This window comes from Pongo abelii, chromosome 20, assembly GCF_028885655.2.
Source record: "Pongo abelii isolate AG06213 chromosome 20, NHGRI_mPonAbe1-v2.0_pri, whole genome shotgun sequence".
NCBI classification, from domain to species: Eukaryota; Metazoa; Chordata; class Mammalia; order Primates; family Hominidae; genus Pongo; species Pongo abelii.
Window position 1 is genome coordinate 7328498 of NC_072005.2, and position 15691 is coordinate 7344188.

Sequence of the window (15691 nt, forward strand, 5' to 3'; positions counted from 1 at the left end):
GGGATTACAGGCGTGAGCCACCACGCCCAGCTAGACATTGATTTATATGCTTGACTTCTTCTGAGCTTACAGATCTCAGCTCAAATGGCCTTCCCTGACCTTCCCGGCTAAAGCATCAACCTCCTCCACCCACTCTATCGCATCTCTCTGTTTACTTCCTGTTGCGGCAATTCACAGCACCTGAATTTATCTCCGAGGTGTGTTTCCTGATTCACGGTTTGCCTCCCCCAGCTGGAGCTCCTGCAGGGTGGGGGTTTGTGTCTGTCTTGTTCACCGTGATCCCACACCTGCCACAGTGCCTGGCATACAATAGGTGCTCGATAAATGCATGTTGCCTGAAAGAAATAATCAACTGGTTACAGAATGAGTGTGTGCAAATCTGTGCATATCTGTGTCTCCTTGTGTCCTGTGTGTGTCTCGTTGGTGTGATTCTGTGGATGGCCTCACCTGTGTCCCCGGGGACAAGTGTGGAGCTATGGGTCAGTGAGTGTTTGTGGTGAGGGCTTTCCGGGTCTGTGTGTTTGTGATTTTGAGGGGTCCTGTGGCAACCGGTGTGCAAGTCAGTGTCTCCAGAGGTGTTCTCAGAGGTGGCCAGCATCTGCTCTTTTTTGTTGTTGTTGTTGTTTTGTTTTTGTTTGTTGTTTAAGATGGAATCTCACTCTGTTACCCAGGCTGGAGTGCAGTGGCACGATCTTGGCTCACTGCAACCTCCACCTCCCGGGTTCAAGCCATTCTCCTGCCTCAGCCTCCCGAGTAGCTGGGATTACAGGCACATGCCACCACACTCAGCTAATTTTTATATTTTTAGTAGAAATGGGTTTTTACCATGTTGGCCAGGCTGGACTCGAACTCCCGACCTCAGGTGATCCACGCTCCTCGACCTCCCAAAGTGCTGGGATTATAGGCATGAGCCACCGTGCCCGGCCAGCAACATCCTATCGTGTGTGTGTGTGTGTGTGTGTGTGTGTGTGTGTGTGTGTGTGTGTGTTTGATTTGTGTGACCTCAAGTGATCCACCTGCCTTGGCCTCCCAGAGTGCTGGGATTACAGGTGTGAGCCACTGCACCTGGCCAGCAGCATCTGCTCGTGTGTGTGTGTGTGTGTGTGTGTGTTCTGTGTGACTGTGAGTCCACATGCATGTTGGGGTGTTTGTTGTGTGTGTGTCTGCATGCCCGTTCTGCGTGTCCACATGACACTGCATGCTCCTGTGTGAAGCTGTGCCCATGAGCACATGTGTCTGTGTTTGCATCTCCTTGTGTGTCCTGTGGGTGTGTCCTTGAGCTTCATGTTTCCAGGAGCCTGCAGCCCTGTTGTGCAGGGCTATTGTGCTCTGTTGCGCACGTGTATGTGTCTCGTGTCCTCTGTGTGTGGGGTGGCTCCTACATGTATTTGTGCACACTTGTACCTGCCTCTGTGAGTCCCTGTGCCTATGTGTGACCATGTGTGAGGCGTGATTGTGCAGTATCCCAAGACTGTCTGTGTGCACCGCTGTGCAGTAGTGTGCTGGTAAATGTTGAACCTCTCCAGTGGAGAGCACTGATTTATAGCATTGCCAGTTCTTATGGTGTAAATACTCTCACCACAGCCAATTTCAAGTGATGCTACTGAACAGTGAGTCAGAAAGAGATGGGCAGCAGCAAACCATTATACAATATTTCTACCAAACAGGTTCCGTAGACAAAAGCAACATCAAAAGCATAGATTATGAGGCCAGGTGTGGTGGCTCACACCTGTAACTGCAGCACTTCCGGAGGCCGAGGTGGGCGAATCCTCTGAGGTCAGGAGTTCAAGACCAGCCTGGCCAATATAGTGAAACCCCGTCTCTACTAAAAATACAAAAATTAACCTGGTGTGGTGGTGGTCACCTGTAATCCCAGCTACCTGGGAGGCTGAGGCAGGAGAATCACTTGAACCCAGGAGGCAGAGGTTGCAGTGAGCTGAGATTGCACCACTGCATTCCAGCCTGGGCAACAGAGCGAGATTCCATCTCAAAAAAAAAAAAAAAAGGAAAAGGAAAAAAGCATAGATTATGGAAAATGCAGCAAAAATAATGTTAAAGTTATTTATTTAAATGTGGTAAAATAGGCATAACATAAAATTTACCATTTTAACCTTCTTTAAAAAAAATGGGATTTCACTCTGTCACCCAGGCTGGAGTACGGTGGCACAATTATAGCTCACTGCAGCTTTGAACACCTGGGCTCAAGTGATCCTCCCCGCCTCAGCCTCCGGAGCAGCTGGGACTGCAGGCAGGCACCACCAAATCTGGCTAATTTTTAAATTTTTTGTAGAGTACCCACTCCAGTGACAGGCTGAAGCCAGCCCAAGAGCCAAGTTTTGTGGGGCATCATGGCTCATGCCTGTAATCCCAGCACTTTGGGAGGCCAAGATGGGAGGATTGCTTGAGCCCACAAGTTCAAGACCAGCCTGGGAAACATAGTAAAATCCCTGTCTCTACCAAAAAAAAAAAAAAAAAAAATTAACTTAGGCTGGGCGTTGTGGCTCATGCCTCTAATCCCAGCACTTTGGGAGGCCAAGGCGGGTGGACTGCTTGAGCCCAGGAGTTCGAGACCAGCCTGGACAATATGGTGAGACCCTGTCTCTACTAAAAATACAAACCAAAAAAAAATAGCCAGGCGTGGTGATGTGTGCCTGTGGTCCCAGCTACTCAGGAGGCAGAGGTGGGAGGATCACTTGAGCCCAGGGGATGGAGGTTGCAATGAAACAAAATCACCCCCACTGCACTCCAGCCTGGATGACAGAGTGAGAGCCTGTCTCAAAAGAAAAATTATATATAAAAAATTATATATAAATTATATATAAGTCTATATATAATACATATATAATTATATATAAAGTATATATAAATTATACATAAATTATCTATAAACAAAAAACTTAGCCAGGCATGGTGGCATGTGCCTGTAATCCCAACTACTCAGGAGGCTGAAGCAGAAGGATCACTCGAGCCCAAGAGATTGAGGCTGCAGTGAGCTATGATTTTTCCACCGCACTCCAGACTGGATGACAGAATGAGACCCTATCTCTAAAAATAAAATAAACAGTTTTGTTGTTGTTGTTGTTGTTTTAAAAAAAAGCCAAATCTGAGCATTTCCTACAACTCCACGCTCGGTGATATCACATGGTAGGTGAAATCGGCCATGCTGGGGGTATTTACACCAGGAGAATTGGCAATGGCTACAAATCGGAGAGGTGGTTGTTAAACATTACCAGCACACCACATTGTTCCGCCAGCTTCCAGGTACCCATGTAACAACGTAACCGTGTGTGTTTCTCTCTCTCTGTGTGTACCCACCATGCCGGTGTTTGTCTGGGTGCCTGAGTCTCTACGGATACACATGACTTGCATGTCCCTATATGTTGCTGTCTATACACACATGTGCCTGGGTGAGGCCCCCACACCCTGTTCCTCTTCAGCAGTTGGTTCCACAGGAAGCTGCTGGGGTGGGGGTTGAGGACACTGGGCCTCCCCCCAGCTCCCCACCCCTCCTCCTCAAGACACCTGCATGCGCAGGGCTGAGGAGTGGGAGCAGGGCTCTCTGCCTCTAGAACCCCCATCCTCTGTGCTCTTTTTAGGCCCCTAGACTGGCCTGCAGCTGGGAGCAGAGTGGCAAGCATGCAGGCAGGCAGTTGAGAAAGAGGAAGTCGAGGTGCTGTTGGGTCATTCTGTGGTTATCCCAGGCTCTACCCAGCCAGCGGTTCCCTTGGGCCAGCTCAAAACCCTGGCTGTAGGTCATGGGGGCTGCAGGAGCTGTTAGCCAGGCTAGGTGCCTGCAGGTTGAAGAACCGAGCTCCATCTGGTAAGTACTTATCCTGGGAAGTGCAGAGAGATGGACCCATCGGGACAGAATGGCAATGGGGTCTGGGAAGTCTAGGGGGACAGCGAGCAGACAGACATCACTGTCTCTCTCCGCCTTGCAGTCAGCTTGCTTCCTGAGTGGGTGGGGGAAGCTGTTTGACCCTTGTGTTCATTGTGCAGAGATCTGTGGTCACAAGAGGTCACCCCAGGGGACGGAGATCCGTGAGGGGCTGCTAGGTAAGAAAGGAGGGTGGAGGCCGGGCGCGGTGGCTCACACCTGTAATCCTAGCACTTTGGGAGGCTGAGGAGGGTGGATCACTTGAGGTCAAGAGTTGGAAACCAGCCCGGCCAACATGGTGAAACCCCGTCTCTACTAAAAATACAAAAATTAGCCAGGTGTGGTGGCGGGCAGCTGTAATCTCAGCTACTCGGGAGGCTGAGGCAGGAGAATGGCTTGAACCCAGGAGGCGGAGGTTGAAGTGAGCCTCTCAGTCTCAAAACAAAGAAAAGAAGAGAAAAAGAAAAGCAAAGAAAGGAGGATAGAGCTCCTTGTAACCAAGGCCCTCCTGCGTGGAGACAGGAGACAGAGAATGAATGGCGGAGCTGTGGCAAAGCCTCAGGTGCCCTTTGCATCTTAAACTGCAGATTCCGGGCCCCCCAAGAACCTCCCTGATGCAGATTCTGAATCCGCTGTCAAAACAAACTCACACTTAAGGCTGATGGCTGACAACCAGCCCTAAGAAGGGTCTTGTCCTGATCTGAAATCATCCAGAGAGCACATCCCTCCACCCAGGCAGCCTTCCTCCAGGTGAGGGGTTCTCCCCCTTGGGAGACATCCCCTGTCTCCTCTCATGGCCCCCTTTTAGGGGGCCTCCCACACCACCGCCTGCCTGGGACCGGGAGGGGTGGGGGAGGAAGGCTGCGGTTTCTGCTGGGCACACCCAGTCTGTTGTTTCCTGCCAGCCCCGAATGCTGCAGGGCGGGCTTCAGGCACCCTGAGGTCTAGGAAGGTGGCCCCAGAACCAGGAGGGAGTGAATTTAGCTAGAGTGGACGGCTGGGGCCAGAGAGGATGGAGCTGGTAAGTGATACTGGGGGCTGCTGCTCCAAGGCCAGGTCACCTGCAATTCTGAGAAAAGAACCTGACAACCAAAGGAGGTCAGGAAAGGGTTGCCCTCATAATCAGCCACATTTCAACTCCCTTGCTGTGACTGGGAGTCACTCTGGGAGGGCTTCCTGGTAGAGGCAGCCTTTTCACTATGCCTGGAAGAACCAGTAGATGCCAACTGCAAACACATCGGTGCTTCTGGTTTGGGCTGTCTCCCATGCCTCCCTGGCCATCTCCTAGCCCTTGACAAAGGGATGGGCATATGCTGATGCTCAATACTGTTGTAGAAGACATGGTGACTGTGTTGGACAGCTGGGCGTTCAAATCCCAGTTCCCTGGCCTCTATGTGGGCTTGGGCAAATTACTTAACTGCTCTGAGCTTTCATTTGCTCATCTGTTAAAAGGCTGTTATGAGTTTTTGGGGTGTGTGTGTGTGTGTGTGTGTGTTTGTGTGTTGGAGACAGAATCTTGCTCTATCGCCCAGGCTAGAGTGCACTGGTGCAATCTCAGCTCACTGCAACCTCCGCCTCTCGGGTTTAAGCAATTCTCCTGCCTCAGCCTCCCAAGTAGCTGGGATTACAGGCACACGCCTCCATGCCCAGCTAATTTTGGTATTTTTAGTAGAGACAGGGTTTCACCATATTGATTAGGCTGGTCTTGAACTCCTGACTGCAGGTGATCTGCCTGCCTTGGCCTCCCAAAGTGCTAGGATTACAGGCATGAGCCACCTCGCTCAGCCTGTTATGAAGTTCGGTCTGTGAGATCTTAGTGCAGTGTCTGGCACGTAATAGATCAGAAAACATTGTCAGCCTCACCTATGCCTTCATACTCTGACCTTGTCCCCAAGCCTTCCTTCCTGAGTAGTCCCACCATCTTCTGAAATGTTCTGTGTCATACCCATGGTGGATCTCAATCCGTAAGCAAGTCTGCTAGAGTGGACTTCTTTTTTGTTTGTTTGTTTCTTTGTTTGTTTTGAGATGGAGTCTCGTTCTGTCACCCAGGCTGGAGTGCAGTGGCACGATCTCAGCTCACTGCGAGCTCCACCTCCTGGGTTCACACCATTCTCCTGCCTCAGCCTCCCGAGTAGCTGGGACTATAGGTGCCCACCACCATGCCTGGCTAATTTTTTGTATTTTTAATAGAGACGGGGTTTCACTGTGTTAGCCAGGATGGACTTGATCTCCTGACCTCGTGATCCGCCCACCTTGGCCTCCCAAAGTGCTGGGATTACAGGCGTGAGCCACTGTGCCCAGCTAGAGTGGACTTCTTAAGGATCCCATCCACCCATCCCTGTGTCATATGCTACTGTATTTTCTCTCTGTCTCTCTCTCTCTTTTTTTTTTTTTTTTGAGACAGAGTGAGACAGAGTTGCCCAGCCTGGAGTGCAATGGTACAGTCTCAGCTCACTGCAACCTCCACCTCCTGGGTCCAGGCAGTTCTCCTGCCTCAGCCTCCTGAGTAGCTGGGATTATAAGTGCGTACCACCACACCTGGCTAATTTTAGTAGTTTTAGTAGAGACAGGGTTTCACCATATTACCCAGGCTGGTCTTGAATTCCTGACCTCAGGTGATCCGCCTGCCTTGGCCTCCCAAAGTGCTGGGATTACAGGTGTAAGCCACTGCACCTGGCCTGTTGTATTTTTAATTCTAGCATCTTTATCTCCTGTAGGGCTGTTGCTATTGTCTGTGTTTCTTCTTGTTTTTTGGTCATGAGGTTCTGTCTTCTAGTATGCCTCGTAGTCTTTGATTAAATTCCAGGCCTTGTTTGTGAAAAACTATAGGGATCATTTGTGTCTCTTTATGGTGTCATTCTCCTCCATAGAGGGTTTACTTTTGCTTTGGGCAGCAGTTAGAGAAAGGAAAGATCACTTTAATCTGATTGTGACCTACGCTGACTTGAAGATGGATTTTGCTCTTGGTGAGGACTAGTCTATGTCTGGTCCCTCCTTGCTCCTAGGGTGTAGTCTTTTAGGGGTCTCAATCACCTCCTCTTTGTGGGCCCTGAATTCCAATGTTTATTTCCCCAACATAAGATTGCTAAGAGCTACATTCAGCTTCTCAGGATTTTTCTGGTCTGCTTCCCACTCACTGAAGAATTGTGTTCAAATCAACAACTTGTTTGTGAGAGAAAAGCATTGCATATGTCCTCCTCACTTTCCTAGGTTTCCATTTTTTTTTTTTGAGATGGAATCTCACTCTGTCACCCAGGCTGTCATGCAGTGGCACGATCTCGGCTCACTGCAAGCTCCACCTCCCAGGTTCACGCCATTCTCCTGCCTCAGCCTCCCGAGTAGCTGGGACTACAGGTGCCCGCCACCATGCCTGGCTAATTTTTTGTATTTTTAGTAGAGACGGGGTTTCACAGTGTTAGCCAGGATGGTCTCAATCTCCTGACCTCATGATCCGCCCACCTTGGCCTCCCAAAGTGCTGGAATTACAGGCGTGAGTCACCATGCCTGGCCTTTTTTTTCTTTTTTTTTTTTGAGACGGAGTCTTGCTCTGTCATCCAAGCTGGAGTGCAGTGGCATGATCTTGGCTCATCACAACCTCTGCCTCCTGGGTTCAAGCGATTCTCCTGCCTCAGCCTCCCGAATAGCTGGGATTACAGGCACCCACCACCGCACCTGGCTAATTTTGTATTTTTAGTAGAGATGGGGTTTCACCATGTTGACCAGGCTGGTCTCGAACTCCCGACCTCCGGTGATTTGCCCACCTCGGCCTCCCAAAGTGCTGGGATTACAGGTGTGAGCCACCGCGCCCGGCCCCTAGGTTTCCTTTCTTTCCAGGGCCGTGATTCTTCCAACTCTGACTGCCAATGCCTTCCAAGCAAGGGTGGTTTTTTACTCTTCCAATTTTGTCCAGCTTTTCTATTTGTTCTTGGTGGGAGGATAAATCTGCAATAAGTTAGCCTGCCATCATTAGAAATACATATTCCAGCTGGGTGCAGTGGCTTACGCCTGTAATCTCAGCACTTTGGGATGCTGAGGCGGTCGGATCACCTGAGGTCAGGAGTTCGAGACCAGCCTGGCCAATATGGCAAAGCCTCATCTCTGCTAAGAATACAAAAAATTAGCCAGGCGTGGTGGCGGGCGCCTGTAATCCCAGCTACTTGAGAGGCTGAGGCAGGAGAATCACTTGAACCCAGGAGGCAGAGGTTGCAGTGAGCTGAGATTGCGCCATTGCATTCCAGCCTGGGCAACAAAAGTGAAACTCCATCTCAAAAAAAAAAAGAAAAGAAAAAGAAAAAGAAATAGATATCCCTGTTGTATTTTTTAAAGTGAGATTTAGCCAGGTGTGGTGGCTCACACCTGTAATCCCAGCACTTTGGGAGGCCGAGGCGGGAGGATCACCTGAGGTTAGGAGTTCAAGACCAGTCTGGCCAACATGGTGAAAGCCTGCCTCTACTAAAAACACAAAAAATTAGCTGGGCATGGTGGTGCATGCCTGTGATCCCAGCTACTCGGGAGGCTGAGGCAGGAGAATCGCTTGAATCTAGCAGGTGGAGGTTGGAGGTTGCAGTGAGCTGAGATCAGCCACTGCACCCCAGTCTGGGTGACAGAGCAAGACTGTCTAAAAAAAAGAAAAAGAAAAGAAATAGATATCCCTGTTGTATTTTTAAAGTGAGATTTGGCTGGGTGCCATGGCTCACGCCTGTAATCCCAAAACTTTGGAAGGCTGAGTCAGGAGGGTCACTTGAAGTTCGGAGTTTGAGACCAGCCTGGGCAACATAGAAGACCCCATCCCTACAAAAAAGAAAAAAAGAAAAAAATAGCCAAGTGTGATAGCATGCGTGTATATTCCCAGCTACTCAGGAGTCTGAGGCAAGAGGATTGCTTGAGCCAAGGGGTTCAAGGCTGAAGTGAGCTATAGATCACCCTACTCCAGCCTGGGTAACAGAGTGAGATCCTGTCTCAAAAATAAAAGTTAAAAAATAACAGCTGGGCGTGGTGGCTCATGCCTGTTATCCCAGCACTTTGGGAGGCTGATTTGGGGCTGGGGGTGATTTGGGGCTGGGAAGTAATGTAAAGAATTGAGGGACTGAAGGAGGGAGTCACACAGCAAGTACGTGCTGGAGGAGCTGGGATTTGAAGCCAGGATTTGAAGCAGGGATTTTTCAGACACAAGGAGTAAAGATGCTGATAAAGGAGCTTCCACCACGAGGGGGCAGCACCTGCACGGATGAGCACTCATTGACACACACACACCATACCCCACACTTGGGTACAGAGAGAAAGGTGATGTGGCTCAATGCCTGCAATCCCAGCACTTTGGGAAGCTGCGGCAGGAGGATCGCTTGTACCCAGGAGTTTTGAGACCAGCCTGGGCAACATAGTGAGACCCCAGCTCTACAAAAAATACAAAACTTAGCCAGTGTGGTGGCACACACCTGTAGTCCTAGCTACTCAGGAGGCTGAGGCTGGAGGATCCCTTGAGCCCAGGAGTTGGAGGCTGCAGTGAGCTGTGATCATGCCATTGCACTCCAGCCTGGGTGACAGAGCAAGACACCATCTCAAAACAAACAAACAAACAAAAAACAGAAACAGATGAAGGCACAAATATGTAGAAACACAGAAACCCGGGCAGACACCAGAACCACCTCACAGATACTAGAAACAGATCTCCCTAAGACACAGATGAGTCATGTAGGTAGATCTGACCCCACAGATACAAATGGGCTTCTCACACACACACACATACACACAGAGACAATCACAGAGACACTTTTAAAACTATCTAGATAATCAAATACACCCCCACATTGACAAGTTGACATTCAGAACTCACCCTGAAACACAGAATCACAAACCCAAAAGCACATGCTCTCTACACAACATGTAAATGCATCATCAAACCCACCAAGCCGATGGCACACACACACACACAAACACTCAGACATCCATGCACACCCAGGCTCCCCGAGGGACCCATTTTGTACTTGTATTTCCCTAAGATTGTCTTGTCCAGCCAGGGTAAGAGGCCTGTAAGACTGAGTTTAAAGGACAGAGGGTGCTAAAGGGCTTGGCTTCTCCTCAAACCAGGGGTCCCTGGAGCCCTGAACTGGAAACCCCAGCCCCCCTGCTGAAGCCCCAGGCTTCTATCAGCTGATGCATCTGGCCGACCTTGGAGGCAGTCTCCGCCCCTCTTACTGGCAGCCCCATCCTGGCAGGGATTCACAGCTCAGCTCACACTCGAGCTCTCACACGCACGCACGGCCCCGATGGCTGACTCGGTGCTCAACCACTCCTGGCCGGCCTTCTCCAAGCTGTGGCTGAAGCGGTGGGCCTCCAAGGGAGGTAAGCAGCTGGCAGTGACCAGCGGGAGCCATCCACCCGGGTGGGGATCCCAGGACAGCCTGCCCGCCATCCCCCTTCGAGCTTTTTCTTGGCTGCGGTACTGACTCCGCTGGCATCGGCCCTGGATTCCATGACCCCTGATTCTCCAGGGCCCCCTGGAATTATCACAGACTTGTGGGGTCCCTCTTGTTTCAGAGGAAATGTCTCCCAAGACTCAGCCAGGAATTTGTCTCAGGCGGTAAATTTGCAGAAAGAAAGTCCGCCCTCTTAACTCAGCCGCTGAACTCCTTAGGAGCAGCCCAGCGATTTCCTGGGGGTCCCAGATGCTGTTGGTTTCTGGCCCAGCTGCAGGACAGGAGGCTCAGGGCATAAACAAAAATGGGGAGATTAGAAGCTCTGGGGCACACACCTCCCTCCAACACACATATACACACACATCGGCTGGTGCCCTCTGTCTCAACCCCCAGGGTCCCCAGGCCTCAGGTGACCTCTTTGGGGACTGATAACAGCCTTTATTATGTCATCAAAGGCCTGAGTGAACTGTTGTTGCAAAGAGAGACAATTTTTTTTTTTTTTTTTTTTTTCTGAGACTGAGTCTCACTCAGTCGCCGAGGCTGGAGTGCAGTGGCGCGATCTCAGCTCACTACTGCAAACTCCGCCTCCTGGGTTCAATTGATTCTCCTGCCTCAGCCTTTCGGGTAGCTGGAATTACAGGTGCCCCCCACCACACCCGGCTAATTTATGTATTTTTAGTAGAGACAGGGTTTCACCATGTTGACCAGGCTGGTCTCGAACTCCTGACCACAGGTGATCCACCTGCCTCGGCCTCCCAAAGTGCTAGGATTATAGGTGTGAGCCAGCGCACCCAGCCATCAAAGAGACACTTCTTAATGCTCAAGAGTTTAGCCCTTGAAGATAACCAGATGATATCCCGGTACACAGGGCATGAGAGGACAGTGCCAGACAATATAATAAGAGCTGGTCATGCACTCATTGCCTCATGGGTTTTCTTGTCCCCTGTTCCCCACTGCCCATATGAGTGCCTCCTGGTCAGGCCAGCCACATCACTTAGCCTGCATGATTTTGTTAGTCACGGCCACCATCACCTGCATGAGCCACGTACTTGTTCAGGGTAGCAGTGAGTTTTCATGAAAGAGGGGGCCAATGTGAAGATTCATTAGCTCATTCATTCCACTGACCCTCCTTGAAGGCTCATTGTGTACCAGGCACTGTGCCGGGGTCAGCGAGCAGATGGGAGTGTCAGGGGACCCAAGGGCTGGGGTTAGGGGGAGAGAGGATGGCCTGGGAACTGGGATGCAATAGAAGAGTAATCATCAGGATAGAAGTTGTTGGTGGCTGTTGAGCTCTCATGAAGTTGGGCTCAGAGAGGTTGAGCGACTTGCTCAAGGTCACACAGCAAGTATATGCTGGAGGAACCGGAATTTGAAGCCGATTCTGTCTGAGGCCACTTTGATGTGTTCTGACTGATGAACAAAGCTGCAAATGTGGGCAGCTGGAGTGCCTGGGGAGGGTTTTTAGATCCAACGGTGGATGGCGATCCTGAAGAATCAGTGTATCTGCCATGGATTACTAAAGTGTCCGCCTGTGACCCAGGTCCCTAAGAAGTTCTGCCCGTCTTGTGGCTGCTCAGCTCGCCCTGTCTCCCTGCCCAGGCAGTTGAGGCCGGGATTTATATGCTAGCAGGTGGGGGAGTGAGCTGTGGGAACTGACAGTGACTCTTAAACCCTTTTATGGGTGATGCTGCAGGGGCTGATAGTGGAGGAGGCTGCCTGGGAGTGAATACAAGCTGATGGACAGCTTCTTGGAGAGGAGCATGGGGGTGGGGAGCAGGGTGCATCCCCAGCAGAGCCCCTTTCCCTGAGGCCTCATGTCTCCTCTGGCTTAGCTCCCCTGGGAGAGTGACTCCCTTACAGCGTGTCTCCTGTCATTAGCCTTGGAAAGCAGGGAAGAATGGCCTTTTTGTCACCCTCTTAAGCTCTGTAATTGGCTGTCTGGGTACCTAATAGGAATTTCCTGGGGAAAGGGTGGGATTGGACTTGGGGAGGCAAGTAAGTCTTGAGAGAGGAGAACTGAGACTTTCAGTGAAGGGTCCCAGTGCCCCTTCCCCATCAACTGCCCCCATCAGCCATTCTGCTCATGTTTTTTCATTCATTCCTCAATCTATTGATGCATGTCTCATGAGTGCAGTCTGTGCCTCGCTCACCTTGGTTTCCTTCCTGTGTGGCTCTTCTGCCACAATTCTGTCCCTCTTCCTTCTACATCTCCTTCCTTACCCCCTCAGAATGCCATCTCCTGAGTGTAACGCATCACTGCCTCTAGACACTGCCATATAACCTATCCATCCCACTATCTACCCATTCATCCCTGCAACCATGCAGCCATCCACTGTCTATCCAGTCAACCAGCCAATCAGCCAACTCTTCAACCATCCATCCTTCCATCCATCCATCCATCCATCCATCCACTCTTCCATCCATCCAACCATCCATCCATTCAACATCCATTCATCCATCTACCTATCCATCCACCCATCCACTCATACATCCATTTATCTACCCATTCATCCATCCACCTATCCATCCATCTACCTATCCAACCATTTATCCATCCACCTATCCATCCATCTACCTATCCAACCATTCACCCATCTGTCTATCCACTCATTCATCCATCCATCCATCCTTCCACACATCCACCCATCCATTCAACCATCCACTGACCCATCCATCCATCCAACCATCTATCCATCTATCTACCCATTTATCCAAATATATGGGCACTGACTCTGTGCCCAACCCAACACAGCACAGGATAGCCTGGTGATTGGGAGCTCTTTTCTGAATTCAGAAATACCTTAATTTGACTCCCAGCTCTACCTCATACCAGATTGGTATGGCCTTGGTAAAGTCAGTGCACCTCTCTAAACCTCAGTTTCCCTTTCTATAAAATGAGGACTCAGAGTTGTTGTAAGTATAGAAGAATGAAAAGTACATGATGGGCTTAGCACTAAGCCAGACATATAGAAAGTGATTGATACAAGATTTTACCCCTTGGATCTTGGGGATGTCAAAGTAGATCAGATATAGTGCCTGCCCTCACAGACCTCATGCTCTAGAGCATGGATCAGCAAACCTTTTCTATAAAGAGCTAGGCAGAGCAATCCAAAGTCCTGTGGCTAAAATTGTCTGCAGAGGATCTGAGACAGAGCCCTCAGTTGCCAGGCTGGAAGAGTGGTAGGAACAGCACAGAGATACCAGGAGAATGGTGAGTTGGGTGTGCATGTGTGTGACAGGGAGGTAAGAGGACAGGCTGAGGAGGGCTCTGAATGTAATTCTAAGGGGACTGGAGTCTATGGGGGTGGGGATCAGTAGAAGGGGAGTGACCATCAGAGGGTCATATCAAAAGGACACACCAACTCCAGGACAGAAGATGGACTACAGGGGAGAGACTGGTAGCTGAGGGTCAGTGACAAATGTGATTGGCAATCGTTTGGGGCAATTGTGGTTGGTAATTAACAGAGCTCAGTCTATGACACTGGGATTAGGGCTTAGCTCATAATATTGGAATCAGGACACAGCCTATGTCACCAGGATTGGAGCTCAGTCTGTGATGCCAGATCAAGATTCAGTCTATGACACCAGGATTGGGGCTCAGTCTATGATACCAGGATAAGAGCTAAGACTATGACACCAGGATTAGGGCTTAGCCTATGACACTAGGATCAGGGGTCAGTATATGACACCAGGATAAAGGCTTAGTCTATGACACTAGGATGGGGGTTCAGTCTATGATACAAGAATGAATGCTCAACCAATGACAGCCAGATGAAGTTCAGTCTGTGATATCAGGATCAAGCCTCAGTATATGACACCAGGATCATGGCTCAGTCTGTGACACAAAGATTGGAGTTCAATCTGTAAAACTAGGATCAGAGTTGAGTCAGTCATTGGGAACTAGGATCAGAGTTGAGTTCATCATCAGGTCAAGCTCAACCTGTTCCTAGGTCAGAAGCTTCCCTATAAAAACAAAACTCAGCCAGGCACAGTGGCTCATGCCTGTAATCCCAACACTTTGGGAGGCCGAGGTGGGAGGATCATATGAGACCAGGAGTTCAAGACTAGCCTAGCCAACATAGTGAAACCCCATCTCAACTAAAAATGCAAAAATTAGCTGGACATGGTGGTATACATCGGTGGTCCCAGCTACTCAGAAGTCTGAGGCAGGAGAATCGCTTATACCCAGGAGGTGGAGATTGCAGTGAGCCAAGATCGAACCACTCCAGCCTGGGTGACAGAGTGAGACTCTCTTGAAACAAAACAACAACAACAACAACAACAACAACAACAAAAACATGCACAATCACACAACCCTGGAATTTCTTTTCTTTTCTTTTTTTATTCTTTTCCTTTTTTTTTTTTTTTTTTTTTTTGAGACAGAGTCTCACTCTGTCACCCAGGCTGGAGTGCAGTGGCACAATCTCAGTTCACTGCAACCTCCCTTTCCCTGGCTCAAGAGATTCTCATGTGTCAGCCTCCCTAGCAGTTGGAATTATAAGCACATGCCATCATGCCCAGCTAATATTTGTATTTTCAGTAGAGACTATGTTTCGCCATGTTGGTCAGGCTGGTCTCGAACTCCTCACCTCAAGTGATCCGCCTGTCTCGGCCTCCCAAAGTGCTGGGATTACAGGTGTGAGCCACTGGGCCCGGCCAACCCTGGCCTTTCACCTTTGATCTTTGGATCCCAGACCTTCAGGGTTCACAGATACAGGGCATGAGGTCCTGCAGGCTACAGGAAGCCTCAGGCCTCCACAAGGACCCTGTCCAGTGAAGCAAACCAACCCTGCAGGCTCTCCTCCAGCCCCGAGGGGACTTGGCTGAGGAATGGGACTGCCTTACCCCTCCCAAGCTCCCACCAACCTCCAGGACCCTCCCCTACATCTGGCTTTCCTCCTTCTTCACAGCCTGCTTGTTTCGTTTCTGTGAGTCATAGATGCTGCTTCGGCTTCTGGGTGGGGAAGAGAACAGACGCAAAGCTTAACAACAGCAGCTGAACAGAGTCCCTCCAACCAGCCTGGGAGGGCAACCTGGAAAGCAGTGATGGTGGAAACCCTGGCATTGCCCAGTTAATCTGTGAATACAGGTGGCATCAGGGGGCAAATTTACGTTGAAGCAATGGAAACTGAAGCTTCAGGCCCCATGTGTACCTGCCCCATCCAAAGCTCTGCAAGAGGCTCCAACAAAAAATTTTTTAGGAACAGCTTTATTGAGCTACCATGTACTTCACCCATTTAAAGCATACAATTCAATGGTTTTAGGCCAGGTGCAGTGGCTCATGCCTGTAATCCCAGCACTTTGGGAGGCCAAGGCGGGGGGATTGCCTGAGCTCAGGAGTTCTGGACCAGCCTAGCCAACATAGCAAGACCCCCGTCTCTACTAAAAATAAAAAAAT

General features: G+C 50.1%; 1 protein-coding gene across 1 annotated transcript in view; it reads left to right on the plus strand.

Moving 5' to 3' along the window:
• The first annotated feature begins 10143 nt into the window (after positions 1–10143).
• The window catches only part of LOC103893029 (rho guanine nucleotide exchange factor 18-like), a 29319-nt gene continuing 23771 nt past the window's right edge, over positions 10144–15691 (plus strand). Inside the window, exon 1 of the mRNA XM_063720392.1 lies at positions 10144–10219. Coding sequence (XP_063576462.1) covers positions 10144–10219 — 76 coding nt within the window. The remainder of the gene's footprint in view (positions 10220–15691) is intronic.